General features: G+C 39.1%; 1 protein-coding gene across 9 annotated transcripts in view; it reads left to right on the top strand.

Annotated features, from left to right (window-relative positions):
• LRRC3B (leucine rich repeat containing 3B) overlaps positions 1-18509 on the top strand; it is a 125650-nt gene extending 107141 nt beyond the window's left edge. For 8 of the 9 annotated variants that reach the window (XM_079114302.1, XM_079114300.1, XM_079114299.1 and 5 more), the window contains one exon: positions 11955-18509. In XM_079114302.1, the coding sequence (XP_078970428.1) occupies positions 12115-12894 (780 nt within the window). In that variant the 5' untranslated portion in view covers positions 11955-12114 and the 3' untranslated portion in view covers positions 12895-18509. The remainder of the gene's footprint in view (positions 1-11954) is intronic. The other variant, XR_013759785.1, reaches the window with a different exon arrangement.
• The last annotated feature ends 4587 nt before the right edge of the window (positions 18510-23096 follow it).

The following is a 23096-nucleotide window of genomic DNA, read 5'->3' as shown; positions in this document are numbered from 1 at the left end:
TAAGACATGAAATCCAAATATTTGGGGGTCCATTTTTCGGTCTACCCTCTGGCCCCCGAAGATTCACATTCATCTACATGAACATATGCCAACAACCCCAAAGTCTCAATGCATTATCAGTTCAAAAGTCCATAATCTCATCATCTAAATCAAGTATGGGAAGACTCAAAATATGGCCATCCTGGAGAGCAATTTGTCTCTGTCTCTAAAGTAGTTTGGTCCAGTGCCTCATACATAGGAGGTGTTCACAAAATGTTAGGGGACCATCAGAATCAACCCCTCATCCTTTTGCTCCTAACATGCTGCATTTTCTTTACCATTCCACAATTCTGCTGTAATTTAAGTCTTTGAATGTGGACTATTTAGATACTCCTTGGCATAATATGGAAAAGTTAATGATAAATGAAAAATAAAATTACTTTTTAGGAAACGTAGGAAAAAGGACTATCAGACTGGGAGCAAAGTGGAGTGGTTGTTCTCTACAGGCTCCATATTGTCGTAGCAGAGAGATGACAGTGTGAGATGATGGTGATGGTGATGAGGAGGACCGTGACAACAAAGAAGTATGACTGACAGTGGTAGTAACCCTTACTGAGAGTTGTTATGTGTCTTACATGTGTTATCTCAATTAATTCTTACCACACCCTTGTGATATGGGAGTTGTATTTACCCCATGTTCAGATGAGAAAATTGTGGGATAGACAGGTTGCACAATAATCAAGCAGCTACGCTGTGCTCCGTGGTCTCCGATTAAAGCCACATTCACCCTGCCAAAGTCTCACATAGCCATGTATAGACCTTCTTTTTTATTCCTGGAGTTCATGGAATGCTATTTCAGAGAACTGTTGCTAAATGCACTTGGGGTTTCCATTTAAAGGGATCATCCATATGCTAACTAGGATTCCTAAGACTCTCCTGCTTCACCAAAAGAGGATTTCTTCTCCTCTTCAAGTTCTTTTTTTAAGACCTAGCAAATTTGCTTTAGAAAAAATTTAAAACTTTCCAACAAGTTGAAAAAAAATTGTTCCAGTGAACTGTATATCCATCGGTTTTTCCTGAACTAATTGTTAATCATTTTCCACTTCTGTCTCCATTTCTACACTAGAGACAGAGAGTTTGTATTTGCCAAACACTTTGAAAATTGAAGTATTATAACAATGTACCCCTAAATACTTCAGCATGTGTCTCCTAAGAATAAGGACTACATCTATCCTTCTATATCAGGATAAGCTGAGAATTTAAACTTTATAAAATAATATCTAACATACAGTCTGCATTTGAATTTCCCCAGTTCTTCCAATGTTGTCCATTTTTAGCATCTTTTAAAAATCTAGTTCCTCTCTCACATACCTTTAGTTGTGACATTTTTTCCTCTAGTCTACAAGTCCTAGAATCTGCTTTGAAGATGCCCTTTCATTTACTTTTGTTTTATATTTTTGTTTTTCGTTGTTATGTTTTCTTTCAAACTTTTCAAAGAAGCCATTGTCTGAAAATGCCTCAATTTCTGGATTGGCCAGATCCTTTCCTCATGACTAGATTCAGGTTAGATATATGTGTTTTAGTGTGGGTACCATACAGGTGATATGAGAATCCTTTCCTACCTGATTATGTTTAAAAGAAATATGAGGTTCCCTAAATAAAAGGATCTGATATTTTAGGAAAACAACAAAATACTAAAATTATGCTACAGCATCATCTTTGGCCACTGAAAGCTTTTGAAACACATCACACATGTATTTATGTCTGTTTATCCTTGTAGCTGTGAGACCACTGAGGTAGATAGTATAGATGTTTTGATTTATTAACGGTGTATTGAATTGATACTAGAGCAACCAAAGCATAGAAGTGTAAGTAATTTGCTAAATTCCTGATGTTCATTCCTTGAGAAGTTGAGGATCGAATCCAGGACCTTTGTTTTGAAAGATAATCTCGTGCTTTCCCACCAAGTCGGTAACTATTATCATAGAATCTAATGTTAGAAGAAAAATTCAGGGTTAAGCAAGATAAATATTTTTTTAAAACAATGATAACAGTCACTCATCCTACACAGAAGTATAGCTGAATTCAGCCAAAGTTGCCTCTCTAAAGGCAACTTTCAAACTATCCTGGGCTATGCTGAGTATTTGGGACTAAACTTCCATAGATTTTATTTTAAAAATTTGCAAAGCTTTCTCAGTTGTAAATTCCATAGAGAAAATGCTAGGAAATAGTAGAAAAACGAAAAGAAACCAAGGTGGATGATTCCCTCTTAATCTCCCTATAAACTTGCATCATGTTGCATAACAATTATGGATGTTAGCCAAGACATAATGGTATCTTTAATTCTATGCTCAGTACCCAAAGAGGGATGAATCCTGGGTTTTTAAAAAGTAAGTTTGTTTGTTTTTCCAGTGAATTCATGAGTAGAAAGAACTTTTATATCCACCCTGGAAATCTATGAGCTCTAGATCATTTAGGGAGGAGACAATGTGTTCAGAAGCCTCTGGTTCTTTCCAGTATATCAAGGGTCTAAACATTTATTTCATAAAATAGTTTTCAAAGAGGAAAAGTAGTACCTACACTGACTGAGATCTGGAACAAATAGATTGCATGCCATTTTGACAGCAGCTTTGTATCAGAGTGGACTTTAAGAGAGTCTCAGGGCTGGGGATGCAGCTCAGTGGTAGAGTGCTTGCCTAGCATGTAGGAGACCTTGGGTTCAGCATCCACCATTACCATAGGAAAAGGTCAATAGAGAACTTGTTTGGCATTTGAGACTCAGCACTTGTGTTAACAGACTTTCCATATTAAAAAGTGACCAGTAAAAGAGATGCACAAACAGATGCATGTTGAACAGGAATTGCTCTGAGGGACATCTGGGATCTCGGTTCTGTCCTGCTAATGAATAGTGTGACTTTGAGGAGTCTCCATTGTATGGGTTCCTCCAGTGTACAGGATGCATGACATCTGGCCTGTGTATCTGACAGGGCTACTCATGGATAATCAAATGAAAGCATATGCGAGAACCTGCCTCACAAGCATCTACAGTAGTTCACAAATGTAAGACAAATGTCTAATCTTAGAAATTTGGATTTGGAAGCTCTTCAGCCTTTCTTCCTCCCTCTTTTTACACCACCCATCTTTCTTTACAATATGCAATATAAACTATCTTGGTCCTTATTCCTCATCTCATTGGAGTCAGTTAAGAAGAAAAAGAAATATTACAGTTTATAAAATGTCATATGGTGCTATGTTAGACCACATGCTGTGGAGGACAAGAGCCTTCAGATCTTGCTTCTGAGCTGGGTATGATGATGTACACCTGTAATCCCAGCTACTCAGGAGGCTAAGGCAGGAGGATCACAGACTGAGGCCAACCTAGACAACATAATGAGATCAAAGAAAGAAAGAAAAAGAAAGAAGGAAGGAAAGAAAGAGAGAGAGAAGGAGGAAGGGAGGGAGGGAAGGAAAGAAAGAGAAAGAGAGAGGGAGAGAGAGAGAGAAAAGAAGAGAGGGAGGGAGGGAGGAAGAAAGGATGTTAGTTCTGTCACTTAGCAACTGTTGTTATAGACAGGTTACATAACCTCCTTAAACCTTCATTTGTTCATCTGTACAATTAAGGGTCTTAATTGCTCCCTTTTATGCTGTGAGGATTCTGCAAGATGATATATATGTAACAGGAATAAAATGCAACTTTACTTTTTTCTTCCACTGTTTGTTCCATTTCTGTCCCATTGATTGTCCTCCTCTAGTTCCTAAATGAAAACTTCATTCAACCCCATAATATTGTGCCTAGTCTGTTACCTTAGACTGTCCTACCATTATTTGAAGTCACAAACTCAGTTAATTTAAACCAAGGTAAAAAATATGATAATTTCAATGTCTAGTCCAAAAGATTGAAAACACTGAAATTTATATAATAATTTAACTATTCTCCACTTCCTTTTGTTTCAGGCTCAAAGAGAAAGGGGGAGTGATGGGCTGCTTGATTTCTCCTCTCTGCCTCTTTGTCCCACCCTACCCCCATGTCAGCGTATCTTGGTGCAGCTGCTCAGGAAGCTTCATGGTCTTTGGACCTGGTGCTTCTCACCTGAGACTCTCATGCCACAGCCCCCTTGATATGGTTCCCTGATTCTGGTAGTGGCTGTGTTCTCAATGGTTATTTCTCCAGATCTAAGCACATACTTTTCAGTTTTTTGTTTCTGGGTTCCCTCTGCCCTACCAAGAAATCTCATAAGACAGTGAGATAGGACTCAAGATGCTGTCAACCTTGGGGAGCTCTTTGTCCTTGGTGATGATTGGTGACACATAGGAAATTGTTTCTCATCCCTTATTGACCACTCTGGAGGTGTTTGCTTGCTCCATCAAAACATCAGGTTGACCTGGTTTTTCTTCTAGGAAACACTGCCCCCAAGTTCCAAGGGTCATGTGTTAAACTCTTTCCTTGGTGAGGTGACGGGAAGGTACCTCTTGACCCTTTCTACATTTAAAGTAGGGAAGGAGATGTTCGAGCCACAGAACATGTGTTAGTTCAGCACCGTATGATAACTCAATTCCTCACTAATGTCCATTTAACTAGGAACCTAGCCAAAACTTCAGTTTCGCCATTCTGTTAGATAAATTCATCACTTTTGTTAGCTATGTTTCTTATATGTTGTTTTTAGATATACATGGCAGTAGCGTGTATTTGGATATATTATACATACATGGAGTACAACCCACTCCAATTAGGATCCCACATTTGTGGTATGCATGATGTGGAGTTACACTGGTCGTGTATTTTATATATTAACGTAGGAAAGTTATCATACTTGGCATGGAACAAATTCCGAGTAAATTACAGCTGTTTTTTTGATGAAATGAGAATGGATCCCAATTCACTTTGATAAATGTTTGTTAAATTCTTACCACGGGCAATGTGAAAACATAAAAAGGATTAAGATACTGACCCTGCCCTTGAAGACCATATGGCCTATTAATAAAGAAGATAACTTGATGTCTTTAAGAACAAAAATGACAAATGATATCATAAAGACTAGGATATTAGAGAAGTGAGAGACTGTGGATTTCAGAAGCTCCCTGCCTTGAACCATTCTGAATCCACAACCATATTATATTTCCTTGAAATAGAAGGGTGCTGTATTCCTCCTGTGTCTGTTCATATCCCCCCTTATCAGTTCATATCCTGACTAAAGGACAGCAGCTATTATTGTTAATGGGCCACCTAAATGATTCATGGGCCACATCTTCATAATTGCATTTGAAATCAGGAAAGCTGTTTCACATGGTAGGGATCATCAACTGAGATGGTGTCTGATACATTTTATATTTGTGGGATACAGTGCCCTCATCAGTTTTTTTGCTCACTGTTCTGTGCTTATTAAGCTCAGGTTTCTTGGTTTGTGCAAGAAAGCGTGGAGGGAGATATGATTGGAAAAGGAGGTTGTTGGGAACAATAGTGGGCCATTAGAGCTTTTGGATCTGTGGGGACAACATGGATCAAATGCTACTTTAGCCTGACAATGGAGAATGGAAGCAAAGCAAATCTGGACAGAGGCAGTCCAGGAAGAGGGCTTGTTCTCTTTTTATGAACAAGATGGTGATTTGAGCGATGAGAAAGGCAATGGGAAGCAAAGCAAGGGAGAGGTGGAAGAGAGAATGCAAATAAAAACTGTTCAAGAAATCAGAAGGGAAGAACAGTGGTTGAAGGTGGGGACGGGGAGTCACTGTAGAGAGCTGAAGGGTGAAAACTGAATTTACTTTTAGGTATGCCCTGATGGAAATGTAGAACAAAAATTCAAAGCATGACTCAGGGCTCAAGACGTGAATGAAGGAGAAGCAACATGATCCCAAAGAGCAGCAATGGAGGGAATCACCTGTGCAACTCATTCACCTGAGTTATTTCGACCCCAACACAATTTCCCTGATTTTTTTCCTGGAGGTAGGAAGGGTCAGGATTATACAGATTAATAGGTTATGCAGCCTATACTTAGTTTATAGGAAATCTAATCATATAAATAAGTCAGTATATGATTTCCTTGCTAGGTAATACAGTTAATTTTGAACATACTGTCTTAAAGGATATCAAGTACTCAAACTTTAGCTTCGATGAATGAAAATCACTCAAATGAGAATAAGTGAAGGTTCTTTATTCAAAGTTTCTAAGCTGGGGAGTCAGCCACTATCCCTTGTATTTAGCAAAGACTGAAAGGCAGGCAGGGATGAGTGGAAGCTTTACAGTGAAAATAAAGGAAGCTTCAGGTAAGCCCCAGTTGGAGGTCATTGGCCTGGGGAGGCTGAAGGCAGGGTAACTAAAGGACGGCATCCTATGTGACTGGTTAGGGGGTGCACATTTGGCTCTTTCTGTTTGGTTCCAAATTGGAAGCAGCAACCAAATTTAGGGAGTTTGTCATTTATTGGTCAAGTCTTGGCTAATTTCAGCTGGTTGCCACAGAGGCTGAGGTTGGCTTCCTGGACTGATTGCTGCAGGTTGTGGGTCAACCTTCTACTTTTATATGTTGTCCATTTATATATCCAGTCTCTTCAAACATGCTCTGCTTTTTAAAATTCATCTTCTCATCAACTTTGCTACCTGGGACGACACCATCCAACACTTTCACGTGCTGAATAGTTACTTTCTGAGGCACTAAATTTGGGTTACTTTTTCAACTAATCTCTGATGCTTCTGTGTTATCATCTTCTAAATCTTCATTATAAAATAAAACACACTTTCATAACAAAAATTTAGGATCATGTAGAAGTACAGAATATGCATTCTTCTCTCGTTGCCCCATAGTTCCACTACTACACAGAATTAACCTTTATTAAAAGTTTCTTTGGTTTCTTGGGGCAGGACGGTACCAGAGATCAAACTGAGAGGTGCTTAACCACTGAGCCACATCCCCAGCCCTTTTCATTTTTTATTTTTTAGGCAGGGACTTACTAAGTTGCTTGGGGCCTCCCCAAGATGGCTGAGGCTGGCTTTGAATTTACAATCCTCCTGCCTCAGTCTCCCAAACCATTGGAATTACAGGAGTGCACCACCAAGCCTAGACATTATTAAAAGTTTCTGATATGATCTTTTGGAAATGCATATGTGATCATATTTCATATACATATATTTGCTTATTTCTTTTTAAAAAAAATGACATACAAATGTGCTTATACTATACATATGATTTTTTCCAGCTGCTTTTAGGGATCATATTTGGACATCTTTACATCAATACAAATTTAAGAATTAAGCTTCTTTTTAAATTTTAAATTTTTGAGATTTGTAAATTGCTCATAAAAAGGGCTCACCAGTCTATTTGCTCATCAAGTGTTTGAGAATGCATAGTTCTTCACATGTTCATTGACTTTAAATAGCCTTCCTAATTATAAACAAGATTATAGATGCTTTAACTTAAATTTATTTTACTGTCAATGAGATCAAGGATCTTTTCATATTGTTTCATCAACATTTTATATATATTGTCATTTGGATTTCTTGTTTTTCCTGTCCATTTTTCTATTGGTTCAGTGTCTTATCCTTTGTAAGATTTTTTTTTTTTGTACACTAAAAATAAAATCAGCCCTTTATTTTGTCATCTGTCCTTTGATTTTATGGATCACCTCGATTTTTTGCCATGCAGAGGTTTTAAGTTTATGTAATTAAGTGTATTTTCCCCCATTGATGTGAATTTTGTGTTGTGAGTCAAAGGACTTTTCTGCTTTGCTATTTTTCTGCCTTTTAATCAAGTCCTCCCATTTAATAGTAGAGTTGCACAGAATGTAATTGAATGAAATTGGTGTACAGATATCTTTCTGGATTTGTGCACTCTGTTGTCTCAGAAGGGTTAATAACATTTTCGAGTTAGAATTCCTAAGTGGACCTGAGTATTCCTTTTTGATGAGAAGAAAGAAATAGAAAGCAAGACAGAGTTGTTAGTCAGCCACTGAATGAACTGTCTTCTCACTAAATGAATAATCTGCTAAGTGCACTTTCTTTTTCCTTCTGGAAACAATCTTTGAAGCTTGCCACCCAATCCCAGTATTAACAGCTATAGCTCAGAAAGATGGGTGCCAGAAAATGTGAGCAAAACATGAGTTTGGGAATAAAATAATCTTTGAAGACACAAAGTATACCTAGGCACTACTTTAGAAAGACTGTGGCCTCCTGGTTGACACATTTGAAGGGAATAAGTGGATAGGAACGAGGTTGTCCAGTGAGTTGAGAATTGCAGAGAGGGCGTTGGGAGGCAGAAAAACAATGAAGTTTTGTTTGCCTCTTTATTGCGTCTGGTTCCTTTGGAGGGGCAGGCAGTGACTGTGGTTACTGTTTTTCCTTCACAGTGTGACCTCAGGGCCTTCCTTGTATCTACCCACTCATTCTGAAGTTAGGAAGGAGGCGCTCTTCCAAGAGCACATCTTGTTTGCTGCTTTGGGTGTATGTGTGCAGACTTGATCCAAAGCAGAGTGGGAGGGAGTTTGAGGTTTCCAAGCTCTTGTTTAGCATTGTTCTCTGCTGGATAATAATCAGTCAGAGGAATACCCACCTATTTTTTTTTTTTTTTTACTGTGAGGTTCATCTCCCCATGTTTTCCTTTTTCAACAGCTGCTGTTGATCTGTCCAGTAACTTAAGGTAGTGTCAAACTGACCTCTTTGGAAACTAGTTGTCCAGCATCATGGAGTGAGAAGAAGCTCTTCCATCCCTGCTGAGGATGACTTTGACCCCACATTTTCAACCTTGCTTTCTATCTCCTGGATATCTGTCTTTGTTCATTTGCGCTGTTGAAGCAATAGAAATTTATTTTTTCATACTTCTAAAACCTGGGAAGTCCAAACTCAAGGTTCCAGATTGGTGTCTGGTGTGGGCCTGTGTTCCAGTTCAAAGATGCCCAGCTTCTCTCTGTGACCTCCCATGGCAGAAGGAGCAAAGGAGTTCTCTTGGGACTCTCTTATAAGGACACTAAAACCATTCATGAGCGCTCCACTCCCATGACCTGTACAACTCGCCCAAACCCCTCCTCTAAATACCCTCACAATGGGAATTAGATCTCAACATGGGGACTCAAATACTCAGACCATCACGACATCCAAGGACTCAACTCTCTACATCCTTCATCTGTTGTCATTTTATCCTGGCAGGGGATGGAAGCCAAGTGATTGTCCCAGCAATTTAGCCAATCTCAGAAGGTTTTATTCTTCTTTTATCAAACATCATAGAAAATTAAATACTTAGTTTTAGTCTAATGTCCTTGAATGCAAGAGATTCTCTGTATTTGTACTCCCCGAGAGCATTCCATCCGTAGTAGGAGTGACCCTTTGGGGGCGTGGAGATTCCATCTCAAGATTTGGTCTATGATCTTAAGAACTCACAATGTGTCCTAACCATTTCTTGTCTGTGACTGTGGCCATTGGAATGATCATTCTGGAGAAACCATGACTAAGCCTAGAGGAGTCTGTCTCTCAGGAGCCTATACTTACGTTTCCAAAATCTACCACATTGGCATGGAAAACTAGTAGACATTTGATGAGCCACTGTTTATGTTAAAAATAATAACAAAAATAGTCACCATATGGAGGAAAAAGCACAGCTAGACTCTCAGTATTGCATTGCTTCATTCATATAACAGATATTTATTTTGCCCTTACAGTATGCCAAGCACTATGGTAAGTGTCAGGCATGTATCTGGGCATAATAAAAGTGACCACAGCTGACAAGCACTGAGTTCTTCCTACCCATGAGGCTCTGTGCTGAGGGCTTTATGTGCATTATCTTGTGTAATTCTCAAATCAACCTTATAATTGGTATGTTTAAAGTCTCTAAAAAATAAGGAAAATAAGGTTGAGATAGATTGATCAACCTAGCCAAGAGCATCTTGCTAACGAGGATTAAAGTTCGTACACAACCAGTATATTTCCTAATCTGAAATTATTTACTCTTGTTCTTACAAGAGGCACAAAAAGTCCTTGGCCTCATGGAGTTTTTAGTCTGAATTAAATAGAAAACGTTTCTACAGAAAAACTCTTTTAAATAGACTAAGGGAAAAAAAAGAACTCTCCCCAGAAGCTTCCCACCTTTTTAGAGATTTTAGGCTGGTTCATACTCTGTTAATGAAAGTTGCTTAGTTGACACAACCTTCCTTTTTTTTTTCCCCTCCAATCAAATTCATTTCTATCTCCTGGATCCTTCTCAAGTCTTCCTTCTTGCACCCCTGCCTTGTCCTTCTGCTCCTCTTTCTTCTCCGAGTGCCCTGCCTTCCATATCTGTTTATTTTGCCACTCTCCCATCTAAATAATTACTACAGTCCCTAAATGTCATACAAAGCAATTTGGGAGGAAAATATGGAAGGGAGGGACACTTCACTGCAAATGAAATGAGCTATTGATGGATGGCTTAGCCAGCCTAGGGGTCCTTCTTTAGTATTTTTTGGCATTTAAGGGATGCAGGATTCCAAAAGCACATCCACTCCATTTGGCTGTTGTTAATCTCATTTTTCCATGATTAACAACCCAGTTCATTATGTTTTCAGCTCACATTAATCATCTCTTCTGCAAGTTTGGTAACATTTGGAGTCATTTCCCTCTGTATTTATCCATCTGGGATCTTTATAAAGGATAAGTTTGCAGAAAGTCATTTGTTGCTTATGCAGAAAGACTTTTGATGCTCACTGCTGTAAGAGGAGTGAATGCTCTCCTTATTTCTCAGATCCTGGGAGAGAAGCTTCTGAAATCATGCATGGATTTTTCCCCATCATGCAGAGTGTCCCCTCAACTGAGCCCCATGAGGTTCTCAACTTGGAGCAAGATCCACAGGCTACTGGATTAGGCTACAACATAACTGCATCAGAAATCACACAAAAAAGCAATGCTTGCTGGATCCTGAGTATCGTCATAGAGCAGATGGGATTGGAAGAGAGCTGTGGGGGCAGTGGAAAGAGTTGTGAGATTAATGAGTCAGAACAAAACTTTGGCTGCAGTTCTATCTCTACACCTACAAGCTGTTTGACCTTGAGCAAGTCGTATCATTTCTACCCACTAGTCTTGGTAGACTGGTCCCAAAGTTATGTCTGTCCTCTTTATATCAGAGGGTAACTTTCTATATTCATCTCTGCTCTTTGCTTTTATTAAGCTTTATAATCTTGCTTATATCACTTAATTTTATAATTTCTGTGACTCTTTCTAGTGCTAATATGGAAAGAAAAAGTAGGCTACTGGATAGATTTTAGAGACCAGTATTTCTAAATTCTCTTCTTTTACGAAAAAGTTTTGTAGGTATGTGTCATATTTGAAGATCCCTTGGGGAGGGGATATGTTGTTTAAAAGACAGAAGGAGAATCCTTTGGAAATTCAGTTGGAAGCATACTCCTAGGTCTAATGTAATCTTGGGAGGTCACAAGGGAAACAACTCTTCTGAAAGTGCTTGTTTGTCTGCCCCCAGCAATATTTTGTTGTGAAGGTTAGAAGGCATTTATTCATTTCTTAATTCAAGACTTAATTTCTTTAGAGACAATATTCCAAATTGGGCACGTATTCAAAAGCCATGACACATATTCCAGACTCTGACCATTAACCATGAATTATTGGTATTATTTCTCATGGCTGCTCAAGTTCAGGGTTAAATTGCATTAATGCATCTGTTTCTATAGGACGGGTGAAAGACATAATTAAATTTCATTGCGGTAGAATTTAGAAGGGTTCCAGGAGAGAAGTCGAGATGAGAGAAATTGGGGCCGTTTGCTCTGATTCTGCCCAACTGAAAACAAGGAGACAGAATTTGGAAATGTCATTTATCGACGGTCCTCTCCCCAACACCTGGGATTTGAGCAGGAGATTCCCATTACACAGATGATTCCCAATGGCATTAATGGAAATTATCTGCATAACTAACCTTCCTGCCCACGTAGAACCCGACGCCTGAGAGCATTTTTAATTGCAGTGTTTCTCCCTTTGCGAAAGGGCTAATTGCATCTGCTTCCCTTTCCTTTAGGTTCCCGAGCAAGGGCAGGAATGATGAAGAGACACCCGTGTTAGCGGCAGCCTTTTGAACCATACAAGAAGAAAATCAACAGTGTGGCCAGAGCTGGAACCATTGCCACAGTTGTTGGAGTAAATGAGGAATGGACTTGTGATTATGCTGACATTCCAGCATGAATCTGGTAGACCTGTGGTTAACCCGTTCCCTCTCCATGTGTCTCCTCCTACAGAGTTTTGTTCTTATGATACTGTGCTTTCATTCTGCCAGTATGTGTCCCAAGGGCTGTCTTTGTTCTTCCTCTGGGGGCTTAAATGTCACCTGTAGCAATGCAAATCTCAAGGAGATACCTAGAGATCTTCCTCCCGAAACAGTCTTACTGTATCTGGACTCCAATCAGATCACGTCTATCCCCAATGAGATTTTTAAAGACCTGCATCAACTGAGAGTTCTCAACCTGTCCAAAAATGGCATCGAGTTTATTGATGAGCACGCCTTCAAAGGAGTAGCTGAAACCTTACAGACTCTGGACTTGTCTGACAACCGGATTCAAAGCGTGCATAAAAATGCCTTCAATAACTTGAAGGCCAGGGCCAGAATTGCCAACAACCCCTGGCACTGTGACTGTACTCTGCAGCAGGTTCTGAGGAGCATGGCGTCCAATCATGAGACAGCCCACAATGTGATCTGTAAGACCTCCGTGTTAGATGAACACGCTGGAAGACCATTCCTCAATGCTGCCAACGATGCTGACCTTTGTAACCTCCCTAAAAAAACTACCGATTATGCCATGCTGGTCACCATGTTTGGCTGGTTCACCATGGTGATCTCATATGTGGTGTATTATGTGAGGCAAAATCAGGAGGACGCCCGGAGACACCTCGAATACTTGAAATCCCTGCCAAGCAGGCAAAAGAAAGCAGATGAACCTGATGACATTAGCACTGTGGTATAATGTCCAAACTGACTGGCATTAAGAAAGAAAGTAGTTTGAGATTGCAGTAGAATAAGTGGTTTAATTCTCCCATCCATTGTAAACATTTAAAACTTTGTATTTCAGTTTCTTTTGAATTATGCCACTGTTGAACTTTTAACAAACACTACGACATAACGAATAATTTTAGTTTAGGTGATCGACTCCCTTAATTGTACCCCTGGTGGTATATTCCTGAGTAAGCTACTATCTGGACATTAGTTAGACCCATCTCACTATTTAATAACGAAATTTATTTTTTTAATTTAAAACCAAATAAAAGCTTAACTTTGAACCATGGAAAACAGAGTGACTTTTTGGTCAAAAATAAATTAATAAATAAAGTACAGTCATTCTACTTGTTTTGAAGACAAAGAGACCACCCTGTGAACCTAAAGAACCATCAAAACGAAAGATGTGTTATTAAGACCTACTGTACACTGGGGAGACACAGCTGAATTATTGACCAACTTGAGTATCAGATTTTGAAATACTAAGTTTTAGCAAACCCAGGTGATTATCTAAGTATGGCTTTCTGTAGATGTTTAAGCTGAAATGCCTTTTGGCATTTTAGGTATGTTAATACTTGCTGTGTATCTACTCTATACTAGACATAATGACCAGGAAAAAGATAGCACATATTCTGTCCTCGCGATTACCTTCTGATAGACAGGAATGTATAGCAAACATAGAATTAACAATGCTGGAGAGGAAAGTCGTAATAATCATATAGCTTCAACTGTGTGAGGCATTTTGACACCATGATCGTCTCTAAACCCTCACTACAGGAGGAGAAAGTGGCTATTGCCTTATTTATGTAAGAGAGACAGCAAGTAAAGAGATTCAGTGATTTTCCAGGTAGAAAGTATTTGAACTTGAATTTGAAGCAGATCTTTCTGTCTCCAAAGATTAGATCTTCTCATTGTATTCCTATTGAGTTGGTTTACAGAAGTATAGGTTACATGATTAAAAAAAAAAAAAAAAAAAAAAATCACCCACATTAACTGTACAGTTCTGTGAGATTTGAGGGGGAAAAAAAACATCTGTCACACACCAAGATCCCTGTCATTGATCCAAGGTAGGAGAAAGCACACTTTGTTCTTGAAATCGTGAATTATGGGTTTCTTTTTGGTTTTAAGATGGCATTACTGATAATCCTTGAGTCTTGGATGGGATCTCATAAGGTGACAATGTGGGCAAAAAAGACACAGAAGGAACAAAGGGATAAAGACACAGGGAGGTATTTAGAATGAAGAAGCCTCTGCAAAGAAATGAGAGACAAAGCTGGAACCATATGACAGTTATCTCAAATACAGTCTAAGGAAATAATTATAATTTGCTTTCAAATATCATCTGTGGAACACTTACTATGAACTGAGTGCTTTCTTTGGATTGTCTTAATTATCACGTTTATCATATGAGATGGTAGTCTGTGGATCAGAAATCAGTTAAGTCATTGATTCAGTATCTTAGAACACAGGGTACAGCAGATTATTAAAATTTGGTCAGTCAAATCTAGAACCTATGGACCTCTGGGCCACTGTATTATATTAACTTATAGTCACAGACTTTACTACATAAAGTTGCCAGTTCCTCAGACTCGGATTTTCACACTCCTACGTAATAGTTTCCTTTAAAAATAGCAGCACGAATTACTCTTTGTAAGGTTGGCATAGGAAAGAAGGATTCTCTGCCATTTTGAGACACACAGCCTTCTCCAACCCATATTAAGTTATCTCTGGCCTCCAAAAACCATATTTCTACCTCAGGGAAGTCCTAGAGTTCTGATCTGTAGCAATACTCTATTTAAAAGTTAACCAGAGGGTAAGACAATCTAAGACCTTTAGGGAGTCACTCAGAGGTTAGGCTCAGGACACACACTCCAAGGCCATTGTTTCCACACCCATCTTAAACATACTAAAAAGTTAGGTCTAATCTAAAAGGCTGAGTTGTGAAAGTCAGGATATAGGTCCTAGAACTTCTGTATCCCAGTGAGAAGAAACAGGATTATTTGCTTCTGCTTAACTGGATTTGAGAGCCTTGCAGTGATTATTGGAGATTTGATGAAGATTTAACGCCCCCTGCAGGCCAACTCCATAATAGACCTCTGTAAGTTCAACCACAGAAAGATGACTCAAAGAAATACACGTTCCGCCCCCCCCCCAAAAGAACAGGAAAATCAAGTTTTGCTCAGACAGTTCTTTACAATTTAAATAAATTAGTTGTGTTTATTTGAGTGTATGAGTGTATTCATTTTAGAGTAGCTTTCACAAATTTGATAATCCATTCCAGGTTGCTCCTTCAAAATAATCCTGTATCCTTACTAATGAAAACTTATTTTCCTAATGGCCAATTGCATTAGTCAAGTGAAAGTACTTATAAAGGAAAAAATCTCTGAGGCATGTTGTAAGTACGGTCATCTCTGCTCAGATTCAGGAAAGCCAAATGCTCACATTTAGTTTCTTTCTCCACATATAAAGGGCTGAGGGGTGTGCAGTAGGTTAATAATTCCTCTTCCTGAATACATGCAGATGATCAGTTAACAGTGACCTTGGTGCTTTACAAAAACAAATGATGTTAGGTTGCTATGATTGCACATAAGCCATTAAAAACAAATTAAAAACAAATAAAAAAGATTGTTGGGCTTCTTTGTGGCCAGAACTGAATGGAAATGATCTGTCAGTTTGTAGGGATGTTCTACCCCACTAGACCAAAAATGTATGGTGCCGGTGAGTGGAAAGAACTTACGGAGGCTTACACATGTACAAAAAATGCCCAATCTGCAGGCTCCAGCCTTGATCCCAGCTTGCTTCTTGATTTTCCAAATTCTTACAGATGTTCGTATTTATGGTGAGCTATTTTTGGACTGGAAGGTATTTTTAATTAAGCATCATCTCATTATCTGAGGCACATACCATCCTGCTTCCTAAATATCATTAACAGTGTCTTCCTCAAACTTCTCCACTGGCGTTATTCTCTTAACCTCAATGTTTTTAAATTCAAAAATACCTGGGAATGTTAGTCTAATCCTTGAGAATGTGCTTATCTCTGAAGTAAGGAAAATCATAAAACATGCCAACTCAACTGGAACATTATTAAGAAAGTGATAAAAAAAAAGTTATGTAATGGAAGATTTAACTTTCAAGAACACTTTGGCAAATTGTAATGCACAGATATACAAAATCTGCTAGGTATGTGCTATTCTTTTTTATGTCCTCTTGATTTCTCACACTAATTCTTGCTCTGACATCAACAAGAATAAGGCATTCTGGGATGTGGGTAAGTTTTCCTTATTGGCTCAAGATTTTCAGCTCATATAGTAAGTTCTCTCATCTCTGGCAGAGTTGGGGAATGGAAAATTAAGCTTAATTAAATGTTCAGGTTACTGAAGATAAGTGAACTTTTAGAGTGTCAGGGTTAGAAGAAGCCTAGGAATGATCTCATCCACTTATTTTACAGCTGTTGAAATCAAAACCCTTGCAGGCTTGGTGATTGTTACCTATGTCTCCAAGTTACCCATACAATGTCCCTTAAAGGACAAGTGCCTCTCCTGAAAATTGTTTCCCAATCATCAAAGAAACAGAATAACATAATAATATACATCATGAAAATGTCACAGGCAGTCAGCAAGTTTCTCTGAGGACTGGAAAGGCAAGGTGGGCTCTTAAATTGCCACAGCATCATAATAAAGAATATCTGTTATGCTAAAACCTCCTTTTTCCTTCAAGGTATGATAAAGGGGATCTGTTTGCTTTACAAATGCCCCTCCCCCAATAACATGCTCAGCGCTATGTATGACCTGGCTTCCCAGGGAAGTGATGGGGAAACTGATCCTGGAGCAACTTCCAAGACAGGGAAAGTCGATAAGTATTTGTTTCCTTGAGCAACGACATAAACCATGAGTGGCCAAGTGCAGCTCTACTGGCAGAAGGACTGCCATTGAGTCATGCCCTTCTCCTTTTCCAGAGCTCTTGTCAGCCCGGCTTCCGTAAGTGGTATCACTAATCCATCCATTCAGCTGGGTTTGCCCTGGAAAAAGCAAACCAGATGCAAGTGCAATGACCACACATTGTGGTCATTTGTAACCTTCCCTCCTTCTTTCTCAAATCCACATAAATGAATCAGAATTCAGGAAAAAGGAAGACCTGAATTCCTCTTCTCACGTGTGTCCACACTAGTAATATGGATGGTCTAGAATATACCAAATGACCCTGAGTGGTATATTCACACAGACCCTGACTAGGGCGATCTTTGAGGTTCACGACTTTTACTTCCCAACGCAGAAAAATTATGTCCATCTTGAGGCCACAAGATGGACATACCGTCCTGTGGTTTCATGAGTGGGCAACAGTTAAAAGGAAAGTCATCCATTTTTGTGGCTGGAACTTCTTCAGCATTAAAAGAATCAGAGACTGGTGTGAATCGCTTAGGAAATACGTGTGTGTGTGTGTGTGTGTGTGTGTGTGTGTGTTGTCACATATATGTTGGGGTAACATGGGGTGATAATGAGTTCTAAAAGCATCAGGAAAGAAGTCTGTGGGAACACTGAAAACAAAGTGTACACTCGGCCAGTAATTTGGCTTAGGGATGGCCCAAGTCTTAGATTTCCAAAGAAATTTAGTAGTTGTGTTTTTCAGGCTGTCCCCAGGTTCAGTGCTAACATTTCCACTTGTCAGTAAGAGCAGCTGAACTCATCAACTTCATGAGCTATTCCTTCTAAGGTTGACAGATGTTCTGCATGTTGCTCAGTACTTTCAAAAAACAGAATCAATGCATTCGCTGTTTTTCTCTGTAGGTGTTCAGGCATTGAAATGACAGGCATTCTCTGGATCTGACCTTAGAAGCAGGACCTAAAGTCAGTACATTGTGGATCTTTCAGGAGCTGGGTACAAAACCTCATTGTTTTTCTTTCTTATTTTTTTTTCTATTATATTTTTATTTCAGAGAAGAGATGGTAAAATGGAAGGCCAGCTGAAATCAAGCCGATGTTCTGAGGATTAACAAGCTCTCCATTGAGCGAATGGCATTGATTGTTGAGTAGATCTTAAAATGACCCACAGGAGATAGGAAGGGGTTGACTCACACAAACCCAACTTCCTTGGGATTGTCTACCTTTCCTCTGAAGGAAAATATCTGAAAAATGCTGGTCTTCTCTCCAAGTCTTTCATCCTCACAGACAACCTTGACAATTACCAGGCTTTCTGAGGATCCAGCTGCAGTGACAAGAGAAGAATATGAAATGAACAAAGAAAATCTTGGGAATGTGCTACCTGACTTACAGACATTGCCATTGCTTAACGATTGCCAAGACCTTCTGGTTTCACCTTATGAACTGCATGATCTCTGTGTATAAGTCACAAAGAATTTGTATCAAATAATTCCACCTTTCTCTATAAACAGTTACTATTTACTTTGCACAATGCAAGTTTTCTTTCCCTGATGCTCATATTCATTATGAAGTAAATACTATCATTTTTTCCCATTTTACAGATGATGAAACTAAAGCCCTGCCTAAGGCCATATAGCTAGTATGCAGTACTAGAGCCCGGTCTAGCCATCAACAGTGGTCCTTTGGTCTGCTCATGTCAGATTTCCTACCTGTGCATCATCCTTTAATTTTATGAAGTCTCATCTAAGACTCCTGAAAGTAAATTGTGGAGGGAAAGGAAAGAAACTTCTTTCTGTTCATCTGTACCAAAGGGTAGCAAGGTCTTGAGGGACAAAGCCAGCCTGAGCTCACTCAGTTGGTTAGCAGGACCTGGTGTTTGGGCACTGCAGAGGTCTGTCCCCTTTTTATGTCCATACCCCCTATTCCCAGATCCGAATCCCACTGTATCAAAAGCAAATCAGCTCTTTGGTGGCAAGATGTGTTTATATCTCTCAACCATAAGAATGACAATCCTGAGTTCCAAAGCTGCTCCTGAGATGGTAGTGAAGGCGGCATCCATGCACTGATTTGTGGTAGTCACGTTGGTCCTCATTCCTACCATTTCCAAGTATACCAGCCAAATTCCAAATGGTGTGCATTTGCCTACATGCATTTGCCCAGGATGTCCGGCCACCCAGAGCACACTTTGCCACATATACAGGAAATTGGGGATACCGGGGCATTGCCATCCTCCAAGGGCAGGCTCAAGTGATAGCAACTCAGAACTTAGCATATAAGCACACTATTCTGTCATGGAAACAGGCTTCTTGGTGAGGCGAGTTTATGCTCTCTTTTTCCCTTCTCCACTCCTTTATTGATGTCTCCTTCACCTTTCAAATAAACTCTCTGCACTCAAATCCTTATCTCAGTATTTACTGGAGGAACTCAAACTAAGATACGTGAATATCTTATCCCACATCATTGCTTTCCAAATCTATCTAATGATCAGACACATTGAGATTGCTTTTGAAAAATATAGATATGCATGACTCACCCATAACCACTAAACTGGAATCTGAGAGTGGACTCAGCCTGTTTTAGTCAGTTTTTTCACTGTTATGACCAAAAGAACGTATAAGAACACTTGTAGAAGAGGAAAAGTTTATCTGGGGCTCACGGTTTCAGAGATTTCAGTTCATGGATGACTGATTCCATTGCTCTGGGTCCAAGGTGAGGCAGAACAGCACAGTAGAGGGCTGTAGCGGGAGGAAAGCAATTCAGGACTCAGCAACGAGGAAGCTGAGAGAGACCAAGGTCAGAACACCAGGGACAAAATATGTACCCCAAAGCAGGCACCCAGCAAACTACCTCCTCCAGCCACACACTGCCTGCCCACAATTATCACCCAGTTAATCCATTCAAGTGGACTAATGCACCCATTAGGTTAAAGCTCTCATAACCCAATCATTTCACCTCTAAACTTTCTCATATTGTCTCTCACATGAACTTTTGGGGGACACCTAATATCTAAACCATAACACAGTTCTATTTTTTCCTGTTCTTCCCCTCCTGTGGAGACCTAAGTTAACTAGTTAAGAGTAGTAATGCTGACCTATTGGGGGACCTGCACTAAAAATTTCCTTGGGAACATTGTGCTTGAAAAACTCTGCTGCCTTATTAAAGAAAAAAGAACATGAATTCTATCCTCTCATGGAGAATGTCTTGTGAATTCATAATAAGATTCCCCTTTCTGCTTCACATAATGGGAAATTCAGAAGGAAAAATAACCGTGCTTCAAATTTAGTGACTATACATAATAACTCCAGTCTATTTTCTTCTGCTTTTCACCATCTATTACATGTAAGTCATCAGTTATTCAGGTTGTTTTTAAGTTATTGTCTTCATGTTTCTATTCTAAATATTTCTCAACCTGTTACATAATTAAATAGGGAAAATACAGTTTATTTGCCAACTTTAAGATTTTCCCCAAATTTATAGCTTGTTCCCAGACTCATTTCATACGAGTCCTGAATTCTTATCCTTTGTTTGCCCAGACATGGTTTCATGTACCAAAAATGTCTGATAGCTGTGAAACTATGCCAGAGTCACCAAGATTCAAGATCAGGCATGTGTTCAAGACCCCCACTTCTGTAGCCATCATGCCTGCTCCCACCTCCATGATTTTTGCTCATATTACCCCCCACCCACCTTGCAGGGATGGAAGTAGAGTAAATAAGAGCATTCTTTTCCAAACGAGGAAACTGAGACTCAAACAGGCTTGGTGACTCACTCCAAGTGTCCCCAGGTAACAAGTGAGACAGCTGGGACTTGCAAGAACTGGCTGGACACCAAAGCTCATGCTCTGTCCACTTCTCATTTCTGAGGCATGGACACCTTCAGGGAGACCTTAGGCAAGGAGGAGGATGACTGTGTTTGTGGGGGTGAGTAAATCCCATATTCATCTCTTTATTCAGAGTTGTCAGATTGTGTTGATATTGTTTCTGAAATTATAAGACAACGAGCATGATTTTAGTTGCTTTATCCATTTTCTTATCTCAATTTACTCTTTATAACACATGTCATATGTTACGGACTGAATTATGAACCTCAAGAATTGTACATTGAAGCCCTAACCTAATAACTCAGAAGGCAGTCATATTTGAAGACAGAACCTTTACAGAGATAGTTAAGTTAAAATGAGGCCCTTAAGCTGGGCCCTACTCCAATCTGGTTCGTGTCCTTATGAGATTAGAACACACAGAGAGACACCAGGATGTACATGTGCAGAAGAGAGCACATATAGGGACACAGTGCATTCTGCAAGGAGAGAGATCTCAGAAGAAATAGAACCTACCCAACACCATGATCTTGGACTTCTAGACTCCTGAGCTGTGCAAAAATGAATTTCTGTTTAAAATATACAGTGTGTGGTACTTGGTTATTACAGGCCCAGCAAGGCAATATTCATGATCTCTGGGGAGTATTTTGAAAGATTTGCTTGGGAGACAATCAGGGAAGATTTTTAGAAATATCATTAATCATTTAATACTGCCATACTTTGGGTACTCTATCTGAATCTTTCTTTGTTGCCCTAAGTTTTCAACTTTGCTTTTGAGATTGATCTAACTGCATCTTCTGGAACTGTTTCATGCTGGGAAGAAAGCATAGTAACTGAGAAATGAGGACATTTATGTAGACAGATGACAGTAAAAGAGACGAAATGAATAAGTGATTGGATTGTGATGGCTTCATTTCCAGATAACTGTCTTAAAGGGGGCAGTGGCCACAGGTAATAAAACATCTTAATTGGAAGAATGATATAATTATCTGCATTTCCCATATTTAATTTACTTACATCCAAAATCTTACTTCACCCTCTGTCCCAGATTCATTAGGAATTTTCCTCTGAGCTAAACATCCCAATAACCCCATTAAAATAGTTATCCTTAAAAAAAAAAAAAAAAAAAAAAAAAAAAAAACAACAAAAACAAAAAAAAAAAAAAAAAAAAAAAACCTGGGGCTTGAAAATGAGAAGAGGCTTTTATCAATTCCCTTCCAGCAATTTTCACAGTAGATTGGTTGAGTTTACAACTCCAATGATCACCTCTCTGATTAGGGGCTTTAAAAACTCTGTCCAGGATTGTAAATAGGGCTCTTGTCTCTCACCTCTCAAAGAGCAACAAAAACACTGTAATTAGAATTGGCTTGCCATTTGGTCAGTGATGCAGAGTTGGCTCTGCTCAGCTAGCAGCAGCTAGGGTTCTGTCAGTAAAGGACTCCAAAGACTTCTGCAGACAAGCAGCTTGGAAGCCAGAGACAGTGGGAAACCTTTGAGAACACAGTCCTTTTGCCACAGTTCAGCTATGTTGGGACCCCCAAGTGCAGAGAAGCCCAGCACCTGGTGTTTAATGTGCTTTGTGGTATGATTAAAAAAAGACCACAGGACTTGTTTTACTTTGGTTGCAAAATGAAAATAACTGCAATGTTTAAAACTCAGAGGGTTACAGAATCCTCTGGAAAGTGAAAGCAATCTGCAGGAACACAAGAAATTGCAAATTACTCCAAAGCTCAACACCCCCAGAAAGAACTACTCTTATAATTTTTAACTTTCTTTTAACTTTCTTCTAGATCTTTCTGCCTGTATGTATCACATTTCATATAAACATGATGTGCTAAAAATATTTTATTTCTTTGTATTTTTCTCTTTTTAAAAATTTTAATTTATTTTTAACTGATACATAAAAATTGTACCTAAAAGGTCACCATGTGGTATTTCCATACTTGTATGCATTGTGTATTGTTCAAATCATGGTAAACATACCTCCTCAAATGTTGATCATTTCTTTATAGGAAAAACATTCAAAATCCTTTATTTCAGCTTTCTGAAATATGAAATACTTTATGATTTTCTGTAGCCATCCTACTGTTCAAGCACCCCATCTGATTAACTTAGTACCCATCAATCAACCTTTCCCCATGTCTACCTCTACTGCACACTCCTCAGCCTCTGGTAATCACTCTACTTTCAACTTCTATGAGATCAACCTCTTTTTAAAATTTTACCTATGAGTGAGATCATGTGATACTTGTCTTCTGTGCCTGGCTCAATACAACAATTTCTGGTTCAATCCTTGGTGTTATAAATGACAGGATTTTTTCTTTTTATGGCTGAATAGTATTCCATTGTGTATATGTGCCACATTTTCTTTATTCGTTCATCAGTTGATAGATGCTTAGTTTGTTTCCTTTTCTTGGCTATTGTGCACAGTCTCTCAACACTGTTCAGGACCGTAATGTGGTCTTTCCTGATCAAACC

The sequence above is a fragment of the Sciurus vulgaris genome, assembly GCF_902686455.1.
Source record: "Sciurus vulgaris genome assembly, chromosome: 16".
NCBI lineage: Eukaryota > Metazoa > Chordata > Mammalia > Rodentia > Sciuridae > Sciurus > Sciurus vulgaris.
Note: the sequence above shows the minus strand (reverse complement) of the source record. Positions and strands in the feature narration are given on the sequence as shown.